The 13,723-nt window shown below is 33.8% G+C and overlaps 1 protein-coding gene across 1 annotated transcript in view; it reads left to right on the plus strand.

Moving 5' to 3' along the window:
* The window catches only part of GBE1 (1,4-alpha-glucan branching enzyme 1), a 284,621-nt gene that overhangs the window by 54,280 nt on the left and 216,618 nt on the right, over positions 1-13,723 (plus strand). Inside the window, exon 2 of the mRNA XM_020916466.2 lies at positions 9,135-9,304. Within this exon, the coding sequence (XP_020772125.1) occupies positions 9,135-9,304 (170 nt within the window). The remainder of the gene's footprint in view (positions 1-9,134; positions 9,305-13,723) is intronic.

Below are 13,723 nucleotides of genomic sequence, written 5' to 3' on the forward strand. Positions count from 1 at the left end.
ATTTGAAGAGGCTATTGATTTTTCTATGCTGCTCTCAAATCCAACAATCATATAGTATGTTTATTGTTCTGACAATGTGCTTATTCATCATGTTGTGTGAAAGGTGTTATGCTAAGCTTTTCAGGTATATTATCTCATTTCATTATCATTTGGTTATCTTATGAAATGTGTTCTGTGATTCTTATTTAGATAGAGCTATTGAGTCTTAGTTATAGCTGATAGGAGGTAGGATTGGGATTCAAGGTCAGATGCTGTTGTTCAGTCGCTCAGTTGTGTCCAACTCTTTGCGACCCCATGGACTGCAGCGCGCCCGGCTTCCCTGTCCGTCCCCATCTCCCAGAGCTTGCTCAAACTCATGTCCATTGAGTCGGTGATACCATCCAACCATCTTGTCCCCTGTCATCCCCTTTTCCTCCTGCCTTCAGTCTTTCCCAGCTCCCGGGTCTTTTCTAATGAGTTGACTCTTCATAGCAGGTGGCCAAAGGATTGGAACTTCAGCTTCAGCATCAGCATCCGTCCATCCAATAAATATTCAGGACTGATTTCCTTTAGGATTGACTGGTTTGATTTCCTTGCAGTCCAAAGGACTCTCAAGAGTCTTCTCCAACACCACAGTTCAAAAGCATCAAGTCCTTGGTACTCAGCTTTCTTTCTGGTCCAACTCTCACATCCATATGTGACTTCTGGAAAAACCATAGCTTTGACTATACAGACCTTTTTTGGCAAATTCAGATGTAATAATCCTAATTTTAAATCTAAATCTAACCATCCTATCACCATTCCCTAGCCACAGTCTGGGAAGTAATAGGTACTCATTATTTATTTCTTGAGTACTTAATATGTGCCAGTAGTTTAGATGACCAGGTATATCTGTGTGCGAAACAATTTTTCCTATCTTTGTGGTATTTATCTTCTAGCTGCTTCTATCTTCTGAATATAAATCTTCATGTTACACAATGCTTTCTCAGTCCTTGGTTTTCTCTCTACCATTTCCCATACATAACAAAGAATGTCTTGAAGGCATGAGCTTTGTCCTTCATCTCTGTTCTTAGTGACTCGCATGGCATTGGATGTATAGTAGATGCTTAGTAATATTTGTGGAATAAATGGATGGAGTTTACCCCTTCTCGCTTGTCACTTTTATTTAAATGGTCCCAGTTTTACTATTTCCTGATAGATGAAGATTAGGGTGTATGCTAAATTGAATACAGATTGGAAATGTCACTAAAATTTTAGGTGAAATTTTGAAAATTTATACATTTATTTATTGATTAGTGCATTTAAACACTTAAATATAAGGAAGGCAGTCAAAAATAAGAAACCATGTCTACTATAAGGTCAGTTTTAAAATTATTTTCATTGACCAGTATAACAAGAGAGTTCACAAATTCTGGTATTTTAATGTTCAGTCTGTAATAAAGACTTTGTTAATCTTACTCTGACTGCTAAAATTCATCCTTCAAACTGCTCTCTTTAAAGACTGTCTTTGATAGTATCAGTTATCTCCTCTTTAAAGTCCTAAAGGTTTTTATTTTTCATTTAATTTTTATCTAGCTGAAAGTCATCTTTTCCATCTTGATTTAACTCTACATTTTTACCCCTCCTCCTGTCCAGCTACATAAAGCTAGTCCTCATGCCCACAAGGACCACCTTAATTTTGTATATGTGTAAAGCTCTTCGTTACCAGTCCATCCTAAAGGAGATAAGTCCTTGGTATTCATTGGAAGGACTGATGCTGAAGCTGAAGCTCCAATACTTTGGCCACCTCAATGAGTTGACTCGTTGGAAAAGACCCTGATGCTGGGAGGGATTGCAGGCAGGAGGAGAAGGGGATGACAGAGGATGAGATGGCTGGATGGCATCACCAACTCAATGGGCATGAGTTTGAGTAAACTCCGGGAGTTTGTGATGGACAGGGAGGCCTGGCGTGCTGTGATTCATGGGGTCGCAAAGAGTTGGACACGACTGAGCGACTGAACTGAACTGAATTGAAAGCTCTTCTCTGTCTTGTATCTTAATTGCTAAAGAATACTACTCATCCTTTGAGATATAACACAAATGCCAGCCACTTTTTAGAGCCTTTTTAAATCTTGTCTTATCCCATTAATTTTTCTATTGTTATATTTATTCTTCTGTTAGCATTTGCTTATCTCACCCCTTTCCTGTCCTGAGTTGAACAGTCTTCTCTTGGACTGATAAACTTATCAAGGGGAGGTTCTTCGATTATTGGCACACAATAAATATTTTTATTCTGTAATAAATATGTTGTGGGTTTTTTTTGTTGTTGTTGAATACTTATCCTTGATTGAGGGGCAGAAACTATTCACTTTAAGGTCTCAAATGCCTACTCTTCACTTGACAGATTTAATATATAGAGAAGTTTGTATATTTCAGGTACTTTGTGCTTTAAGAAGAAAATTTCTTCCAGTCACCTTGAAGTCTTTTGAAAGGGTGATTTAAAAAGCAGTTTTTTTGTTCCAAAAAAAAATTCAGTTCCCCTCTCCTTTAACCTTATTTTCCCCTTTTTTAGTTTATTAAAAATTCCTGTTGAGCTTTTATGTCTGTGCTTTTTCTTGCCTCTTTTCCAAGTCTCCTTTAGGAAACAGATGACTATATAAAATCTTGAAAAGAATTAAGTTAGCATGGAAGGAACTTCCCCCATGGGTTCATTGTGTTTCAGGCCCACTCAGAAGCACTTGAGAAAGAATTCTACATCTTGAGTGTTTCCAGATAAGATATGATCCATCTCCCCTGACATATCTCCAGTGTTCACAACCTTGCCTGAAATTAGAACTTCAGTATGGATCTAAGATGAAATGTCTTACGGAGGAGCAAAGGTTTTTAGCCTGTTTCTTTTTTTTTTTTCAAACTAAGCATTAACTACTTCCCTAAAGTAACTTTTCTTTTCCCTAGGCTGTCTAATTTACTTAGTTTTCTTCCAACCTTTTTATAATCCATACATTCAGATTAATCTGGAGTACCTAGTATGTGTTATGTGTTAGTATGCCTATATTTATAACTTTTCATAGCAGGACAAAGTAAATATTCTTAAACACTTTGGAAATTTAAGGAGAAACAGTCCTTAATGTTTACTAATAATTAACATGCATATTAAAATTTAAGTAAATATTGTAATTTAAGAAATTATAAATTAAAAAGTATAATACAGCAGTGCTTCTTACTGAGGTGGTGAAAAGCTACAGTTTACAATTATTGAGCACATGCTGGATACTGTGGGGATGACTCCCAGTATCATTTCTTTGATTCCTTATAAACTATCGGATTTCCCCCACTTAACAGGGGAAGAAATTAAAGGAAAGGGAGGTTAAGTAATTTGTTCAAGGTTACATATACTATGTAACAGAGTTAGAATTTGAACCTACACTGTTTATTTCTAGAGCCTTATCTGATCCTCTTAATTATAAGATTAATAACTTTATGAATCAAAGATATGGGGCTTTCTTTAAGAGGAAATGTGACTTTTAATTTGAGAGTATGTCTCCTGTTTTTTTAAAATACCTTTTGTGATGAGTAATACCGCATCTCTGTTGCTCATTACCTTCTTGACCTTGAGCAACTTTCATATTTATCTGTGCCTCTGTTTCTTTCTTTCTGCAAAGAGGATTAAAAACATCAATGAAGATATTAAATCTTGTAATATTTTTATATCTGTACAAAATGCTAGTTGCAATATAACTCATTTTATGTTCTTGGTTACCAAGAATTTGACCCAGTTTTTAAATATCCTATAAATTCATGGCAAAATATTAAGAGAGATGACTGTAGTAGGAGCAGACACAGGCATGATGAGCTTGCTATATCCTCAGGCATTTTCTTTTTTGAGCCACAGTGATTTCAAAGTGGAATGTGTATTTCTGTATCAGAAGCTCTAGGGCTGACCTTGAGGACGTCAAGATATTTAGTTAAAGTAATATCATGCTATAATCCTATTTCTGTTCAATTTTTAGTAAATGGCACATTTGTATATATCTTTTGAAATGTCTTAAGAAGGATTATTTTTTAAACTTTAAATAAATCTAAAATTGTGTTTTAAAGATATTATAACCACACTGACAATAAAATTATTGCTACATTTATTTGCCCTCCAAAAGTTGGTATCTTTTAAAAAAAAGAATCAGTAATTTTTCTTGTTTTATGATAATATATGTGTATGTAATTTTTTTTTACCCTAAGTCCAGATTTACTTATTTTTTCTCTTCTAGTTTTGTTACTTCTATCCAGATTTATTTTGTTGATTGTTTTCTACCATTTGATCATTGAATGTTGTTATTTATGCATCTCATATTGATTAGAGTTTCCACACATTGAGTGTTGTAGCCGAATGGTATCTTTAAGAGGTAAAAATCATTTTCTCATAGAATTTAGGGTATGAGAGAGTTTGCATACAAATCTCTTATTAGGGCTGTAGACTGAGGTTTTCTTCTGCTGCTTTTTCTTTTGCCTAGATCAGTATTTAAAGTATTTTGAAATAGTGGCTGATGTTTAATTAGGGAGGATTCACAGAAGAATCTGGAATTTTTTGCATTCTTGAATGATTACTTGATTTGGCAGATTTTTGGTAACAATAGGCCAGAGCTTTTAAATAGATGCTGTCACTTTTCGCTGGGCTTTGTCCTCTCCATCTCAGTTGAGCTCCTTTCTACTTTGTTTTCCATACTCTGAGGCTAGCCTCATTGGTTACTCTTATCATCAGGCTTGTTCTTTGTGTTTCTTATGCGGGAGCAGTTCTTCATATTTATGCTACCTGCCTGGCTCCTGTCAGTAATTCAGTTTGTGTCCTCTGAAGTAAAGACTGCCAGTGATACTGGAGTTACATCATTTCATTAAAAATTAATTTGTTTCAAGTAATAGAGTAAATATAATTTGCATTTTCATAAAACCATGGGGATGTGTACTCATAGGCGGGCATGTGTGTTGTATGTGTTGGGTATATTTAGACAGTACAAAAGGGGGTCATATTTGAAATACTTCACTCAAACCTACCATACCCATAGGCATTGCACTCCGCTGATCAGATTCTGTGCTGTACCCCTTCTTGTCTTTGAAGTAAATGTGAGTGTGGTGGGGCTAGGAACTTAAGGCCCCGGCTCACCCCAGCCCACTGGAATCCAACCCCTGGTGCAGGGGAAGGGGCCCTGTGAAAATACCATGTACATGCCATCTGTAGCTGTTTGAATATTTCTTTATACAAAGAGATGTTTTGTGGAAAACTGCTTTGCAACTTCTTTCCCTAAGCCGTCTATCTCGGGACATCTTTTCATATCAGTACATTTCTTTCTACTTCGTTCTTCATAATGAATCTCATGTAATTTGTTATTTGTGTGTTCCACAGTTAATTTGACCAGCCTCTCTTGTTGAACAGATAGGTATTGTCTATGGTTTGGTATTTTAAATAATGCCATAATGATTACCACTGTACATGTAGATGTGTTTGCTTCCTTGTGTTATATATTCAGGGGGTAAATTTCTAGAAATGGGATTACTTAGTTGAAGACTATGATTTAGAAATTTTCATAGCTAGCTAATGCCAAATAGTTATCTAATTTCTATTTTGTTAAAGAGTATTTGGCAATGTCTTTTTCCTGCACCTGCACTCTGTCTGCATAGACTATCACATTTTATTGGTCTTTAAGTGGAAAATGGAATTTTGAAATTTAGGATTGAATTTGAGTGTCTTTTCAATGTGTTTTCTGGCCATTTGTATTTCTTTTTCTGTGAACTCCTGGTTTTGTTTATTTTTAATTTAATATTTATAACTTTGACCTTTTGAAGTTATTTTGATTTTGGAGGTCCAATTTTTAAACTTAGATTCCAGTATCTTAATAGGTAAGCCATTGTTTTATTTCTCTTTCACATTTCTTTCTTGAAATGTCCTTTTATTGTATGTTTGATTTCTTTATATGTTCAAGAACATTTCAAGAACAGAGTTTTGTCCCACTGATCTATTTCAAATTATTTAAATTCCCAAAGTTTTATAAACATAGTTTCATATACTCACTAAAATTATGAATATGTAATGATTATGGATTATATAGATGTTTTAATACTCTAAAATTTTATAGTTTTAAGAAAAAAACCCTTTATTTTGTTTAAATGGCATTTCTTTGTTATAGTTAGAATAATGCAAGGAAGAAAGCAAATAGAAATACTACCAAAAAAATCATCACTGGTGTTAAAGAAAATCATTTTTGATATTTTTATGTGCTTATATATAGGTAAGAGGGTAGAAAAGTAGCTTGATAGAAATAATACTGTGAAACATGAGGAAAATATGTCAAGTTTAATTTTAAACAAACTTACTGAAGTAAAATGAAAGAAATGACTTAAATCTACACATAACTTTTTTAAATTGTCCATCTAAGTTCATGAAGAGATTAAAAGGTATAATGACGGCAATCTTGAATTTTAGTCAGTGTTGAGTGACTCTATTTTAAAAAAATAAGGAGTCTGACCACTCTTGTCCTTTATTCCATCTCCCTTTCACTTATCTGTTGTTTTTTAATAAATCAAATTTCTACCCATCCATTGAGATTCTTTTCTTATTATCACATTCACATAATTACACAGTTGTCCAGCCTTGGTTCTATATTTAAAGACTTAGGGCTCAGCCAAATGGCTGCAATGACACTGTCCGTTTGTCTGGTGTTTTTAGTCTTTTAATTGCCTAAATTTTATGGAAAGTGTTTTTCTTTTTCCAAGAATGATTCATTAGTGTCATAGACTTAAAATTGTTTTTTAATTTGCAATATTTAAAGAATTCTTTAAGCTTGAGTAAACATGTGTCTCATATAATATCCTTAGAAAACCACTTTTCTCTCTCAGAACAGTGTGGGCTTGGCTTTGTTATCTTTGGGTCTTTAATGTGATGTTCCTTTACAAAAAGATATGTCCCCATCCCCCTCACATTTTTGTACCAGTTGTCCACACATTCATTCTCCTTTGAATTTCAGTGGTTTAAACTGGGTGATGCTCTGTGTGCATGTTTGTGTGTTTGTTTTCCAAATTTTTCTTAAAACACAGTACATTCTTTTTAACATGCATATTTAATTCTATAAGAAATGTTGAACAATTTTATATGATTTATATTCATTTGATTTTTGTTCTTCAGAGTCACCCGGTGTCCTTATTTTGATCATATTTGTTGATTTTGCATCGATTAACTTTATATTCAATTTGTCTTTTTTCCCTTTTATTGATGGCGTTGGTAATCGAGCCTTCTTGTTTTAAATTTTAATTATTTATTTAATTTTTGTTGCCCTGGGTCTTCTCATTGCTGTGTGTGAACTTTCTCCAGTTGCAGTGCCTGGGCTTCTCTTTGCTGTGGCCTCTCTTGTTTCAGAACACGGCTCTGGGGCATGAGAGCTTCAGTAGTTGTGGCTCATGGGCTGTAGACTGCTGGCTCAGTAGTTGTGGAACACGGGCTTGATTGCTCTGTGTCATATGGAATCGTCCTGGACCAGGGATTGAACTCACGTTCCCTGCATGGGCAGGCGGATTCCTGTCCTCTATACCACCAGGGAAATCCTCTTCGTCTTTTTTTTTCCTGATCATATCAAGTTCCAATTGTTCACTTACCTAATTTTTTGTTGTTCTTATTGCATGTACACTTAGTTTCTTGCCAATTCTAATTTATTATTTTTCTCATGACACATTTTTTTACTCTTTTTATTTCCTTGGGTCTGCAGTTTCATTTTCTCATTCTGTCATTCTATCCTATTAATATAATCTCTCAGCTCTTATTATGATTGAATTCATTTTTTATTTAAGCTGAAGCACAGTGTGAAATGGGCTTCCCTGGTGGCTTAGTGGTAAAGAATCCGCCTGCAGGAGATGCAGATTCAATCCCTTGGTTGGGAAGATCCCCTGGAGAAGGAAATGACAACCAACTCCAGTATTCTTGCCTGGGAAATTTCTTGGACAAAGGAGCCTGGCAGGCTACAGTCTATGGGGTCGCAAAAGAGCCAGACGTGACTTAGCAACTAAGCAACAACAGGGTGAAACATTTGTATAAAGATTCTTTTTCTGTTCACCTCAGTTGAGGTGTTCTTCATTAGCTAGCTTCTGACATTTTGCATCTTTCCTTTATACCTCTATTTGGATTCATGACTATCTTTCTGGGACTTGTACTGATTACCCCTCAGGGTGTAGGGAAGCACAGGGAAGTTTATGGGCTTTGGTCAATTCATTGCACAGTTCTGGAACTTTCACTTCTGACAGAGAATATCCGCCACATGCTTCACTTCTCTAGTTTTGCCAGTTTTGGTCTCGTTTGCTTCTCCCCAGACTTGGGGTGATAAGTGCAAGTAAAAGTATGTTTTTGGTGTACCAGTCCTGACTGTGGGCTCTAGGCGTCTGGGAGAGGGTCAAGAGCAGCCATGTATTATTCTTGATCCTGCTTGGAAAGGAATCTTTGGTTTCTTCTCATGGCCGCTGGCTTTGGTAGTTTGAGGTGATGAATGTTCTTTCCATGGTTAGTTGCTGTAGGGCACGACTAGGCAAACTATAACCCATAGGCCAAATTTGGCCCTGCCACCTGTTTTTGTAAATAAAGTGTTATTGGAACACAGCCACACCCATTCATTTACATATTGTCTGTGGCCAGTTTCATGCTTCAGAGACACAGTTGAGTAATTGTGACAGAAACCAGATGGCTAGCAAAGCCTAAAATATTTCCTATCTGCCCTTTAACAGGAAAAGTATGCCAGACCTGCTGTAGGGTAATTTTATTTCTTGCTGGTTTTTAACTATATTTTCTTTCAGTGTTTTAGAAGTTATAGATGTAGGAATGCTCCTTCATTATACTGTCTTGACATAGAAGTTGCTATAATGCTGATTTTACAATACTCGAGGAATAACATAACTATCATGTTTTCTCTTATACTATGTTTGAAATTACAAAAATAAAAGTTAGTTGGGTTAGTTCAGTTTATTTGATATGAGTGATTTTATCTTACCAGGTAACTTCTAGCAATAAATGAAATTATTCACATCATTTCTCTTTAATGATGTCTTTTTTTTTTCCTGAGTGAGAGTAAAACAGATATTTAATTACAGCAGCTTTTCTGGAAGATGATTTGATTTTACAATTTCCTCTCTTTTGCACTTTTTCAAAGGTATAAGCGGTTTTGCAAGACTTTGAACGACATTGGAGAGAATGAAGGTGGTATTGATAGGTTTTCCAGAGGTTATGAATCATTTGGCGTCCACAGATGCGCTGATGGTGGTTTATACTGCAAAGAATGGGTCCCAGGAGCTGAAGGAGTTTTTCTTACTGGAGACTTCAGTAAGTATTTTAGAACCATTAAAGTCAGTTGTAACATTTCATTTATTTACTTAAAGCATAGATGTTATATATTTAACTTTATGAATATTATTGATTACAAATATTATACTTTTCAGATAGAGTTCATTGAGTTTCTTGAGTCTTTGCCTTTATGTGTGAAAAGTATTTCTGATTTGATGTGATACATGTATTTTTTAAAACTTTATATTCTATATAATCACATGCCAGAAATAACAGTTTTTGAGAAAAATTGTGTTTAGGCAGACTACTCCCAATTTACTCAACCTTGTTAGCAAGCTCTGACAAAGCCAATACCAATTTAGGTGAAGATATTGGTTTAGGTTCAGTCTCCACTAACATTTGCTCCTGGTTATTTGACATCATAGTTCTTGCATCCTCTCATCTTTTTGTGAGACCTCAGTAAATGTAAACTTCTAAATTAGAGGGTTAACTTCTTCATCAGTCAATTCTTTGTTTTTTCCCTTTCCTTTCTTTTTTTTAAATAACAGTGGGAAATATCTTCTCAGCCTTATTATCCGCACTGTTGATTTCACTAGACAAATAAGTGTAGTAGTTCTACAAGTCAGGCTTCTAGCTTACAGTTTAGTAGAAGCCTTGTAAGTACATAACTAATATACAGTCTGCTCAGTTTTATTCTATAAGTATAAATAATGCACTGTAATAGTGACAGGGAAAGAAGCTCAATTTTGAAAATGGAATAACTGAAAAACTAAGCCTTGGCAAAATGTTCATAATACAAGGAAAGGAAATATCAATAATAGTGATCCTTTAGCACCATAGGATACTATGGTCTTTGAAGTTTGATTTTCCTGGACTCAGAGGTCTGTATGCCATCCTGTTGTGGAAAGATCAAAACTATAGGGACAGAAAACTGGGTTGTCAGGGTTTGGGGGTAGGAGGTGTGAGTTGACAAGTTGATAAGAAACTTAAGGAGACATTTTTTTGGGGTAATGGAAACGTTTTATGTTGTGATTGTGTTGGTTTCATGATTGTATACAGTTGCCAGAATTTATAGAAGTATTCATATAAAAGGGTGAGTTTTACTGTGTGCAAATTATACCTTACGGAACCCGACTTTAAAAAAAGTTTTGATTTTATTTATATAGTCTAAGGCAGCACTGCCCAATAGAAATATAATGAGCATCATTTATATAAATATTTTCATGATAATAGTAAAAAAATAAAGGATAAAAACTGAATGAATTTTAATAATAATAGGTTTTTTTATTTAACCCTATATATCAAAATATATTTTAACATGTAATCAATGTAAAATTTGTTAGTGAGATATTTTCATTCTTTTGTATTGCTTCTTCTAAATCTGGTGGGTATATTTCCATTGGAAATATTTGATCTATATTTAGACTTAATGCCATTTGCAGTTTAAAGCGCATAGCCCAATTTTTCCAAACATTGTTAAAAGTTCTAGCAACTCAACTGAGTGGCAGTTTTAAAATTTACATTGAATAAAGTAATTAAAATTAAATAACACTTTAAATTTATTTTCTCAATTACACTAAGTTCATTTTAAGCAGTCAGTAGCCACTTTTGTTTAGTGGTTCTATTATTGAAAAGAACAGGTCAAAGGACTATAAGTTATTGTTTGTGTAGTCTCCAAAATTAGATGACATCAGCTTCCTGTGTTTCTGGAGAAGTTAGTGAAAGCTTTAGGGAATGTTTTAAGAAAGATCATGTGATCTGCTGACTCAGATTAACATGGCCCGGTGATTATTATCATTATTTTTTTTTATGACCCGGTGATTATTATGAAATATATTTTGAAGCTATCAGTCTTTTCACTTAAATTGTTAAAATTGTTATAATTTTTTCTTGTATATAAACATGACTATTTCCCCATATTCTCTGAGTGACTGTGTTGACTGCCAGCTTTTTGTTAATAGACTTGTTTTACATCAACCTATAATCAAGGTACTTTTGGGCATTATATTAGTTTTTTTTTAGTTTTATATTTTAGTTTTGTTTTTTTTTACTGCCATTTATTGAGAGGTATTGCTTGAGAGTGTTTTTAGGTTAGAATTTTACATACAGATACCAAAAAAAAAGTACTATAAGAATCTCAGTTAAAACTTGGTACTTGCATTTGGTAACCTCTCCCACATATTTATGATTGAATCCACTAAATAGGTTTTAGAGATATAAAAATGTGGGAAACTATATGAAACTATAGTTGGTAGCTATATACTTGTACTTTGTAAATCCAGTTAAGCCATGTGTATTTTGGAAATTGTATTAAAATTTTTAAGGAGTTTGGACTTAATGCTTAAATATTAAAAGTATAATAATTTATATAGTCTTTTGTAAAGAGAACACTAAAAATTATCTAGTTCCTCTTTTAGTGTAAAATAGCTTAACTTCTTTTGATCTAATTTGATTTTTGAAAATTCCACTCTTTGTGAAGATATGTCACATAATTTAAAATCTCTCCTTGTTATTGAAACAACACTCTGTCAATTATTTTCAATCAAGCAGTATTTATTTAGTGTCTAAGGGTAGGGAGAATATCAGATTTAATCCGTGGACCTTTATTTTTACCAGAGAGATAGGAATGGCTAATATAAATGAAACTGTGATAGAAGATAGGAAGTATGATAGAATATAGTTAACTGTTAAAATAATTAACAAGCAGTATGTCGGGAAAATTTAAATGTCTAATCTATTTACTTATCTAGACGAAGGTTTATTTATTTATTTATTTTTGTCCTGTATATGGTCTCAGAACGTGAAAGTGTTAGTTGCTCAGTCATGCCCAACTCTTTGGGTCCCCATGGACTAGAGCCTCTGTCCGTGGAGTTCTCCAGGCAGGGATAGTGGAGCGGGTACCTCCAGTATCTACTGTCTTCTCCAGGGGACCTTCCTGACCCAGGGCTCAAGCTCTGGTCCCCTGCACACACATTGTCCACTAGCTGAGCTACGGGGGAAGCCCCTCGGGGTCTCCTGATACTTGGGATCTCAAACTTTTCTCCCTGAAGAGCTTTGGCGCAGAAATAAATAAAAGCAACTTTCAAATTGACAGTAGGGCCAAAATTCTAGATTAATAATGCATTTAAAAATAGTATGTCTTTGGAAGAGAATGTTACACTGGAGTATAAACTTAATATGACTTTGCATAATACAGAATTTTGATGGTAGTGACAGCATAGCTGAAAATATACCATAAATTACTGAACTAAACATGTCTTTTTAAAAGACACAATTAAGGAATTCTCTATTTTGTTTTTCCCTTATTTACATAAAAATGTATTTTTTTATGTATCAAAGAGTAAGAAGAAAGTTATTTTTCTTTGTTAAGGTTTTTCTCAGCATCAAAAATGTGTTTGATTTTATAGTAGGTCTTCCAATGTATAAACGTACTAAACTGAAGTGGAAATACAATTTGTGTTAATTAGCTAAAAAAATTGCAGTTGATTTTTAAAATTAGAAAATGCAAATGAAGATTAATTAAAATTATTCTAGGTGCTTTGGTAATGATATTAAAATGTTTTTAAAAGCATTTAACTGTATTCATATAACTTCATATTTATCAGCTAAGTTGAAACAGCAGTAAACAAAAGATTCTATAGAAATAACTTTTAACTGTAACATGGTCATTTTTAAGAATTTATTTCCTTAATTTGTCATCTCATGTAACAGTAAGCTTAACTTTTATGTATATACTTAAAATATCACCTAAAATAAACCTTTTTTTTATGTATAGGTAGTGATGTAAAAAGTAACATAATTTTACTTATATGTTTTTATCATGAAAGTGTATACATATATAATTTAAAACATTGCTTTTGTACCTACCTCTTCCCTACACTTCCAAAGATAATATAAAACATATCTTCAAAAACCAGTATAGAAACCTTATTTCTGTGAAGGCATGAATTGACTGTTACTTGTATTTACAGTAACAGGAAAATAGTAAAAGGAAATGTTCTTAAATCAATTTTTATCTAAATCATTAACCATCTACTACTGATAATGTTTCAGAGGAAATGAAAATTAAAGACTGTGTAGACTTTAATTCTGTATTATAAGAAATTATACCAGTAGTCAAAATATGTTAGCATGTTGTGATGTCTCTCTCCTCTCCTAATCATTGTAGAAATTGCACTGTCCTTTTCTATACTCATAGAACTGCTGGTAAATTTATGTTTTTCTAGCATATTTCTTTTGCCACCTGACCTGAAAATATTTTAGGTACAAATGCTTACTGTTATAAAATAGAAATGATCTTTAAGAAAGAATTACCAGAAGTTGGTGTGTAGAAGAAAAAAAAAAAAAGAATGGCGTTTAGAGTTTGAACCCAAGTAGAGCTCTCGAAACTTGGTTCTTCATCTGGCTTAGTGGGGATAAAGGCAATGATATTCCTCTTACATCTCTAACTGGGTTGCT

Source organism: Odocoileus virginianus, chromosome 25 (assembly GCF_023699985.2).
Source record: "Odocoileus virginianus isolate 20LAN1187 ecotype Illinois chromosome 25, Ovbor_1.2, whole genome shotgun sequence".
NCBI classification, from domain to species: domain Eukaryota; kingdom Metazoa; phylum Chordata; class Mammalia; order Artiodactyla; family Cervidae; genus Odocoileus; species Odocoileus virginianus.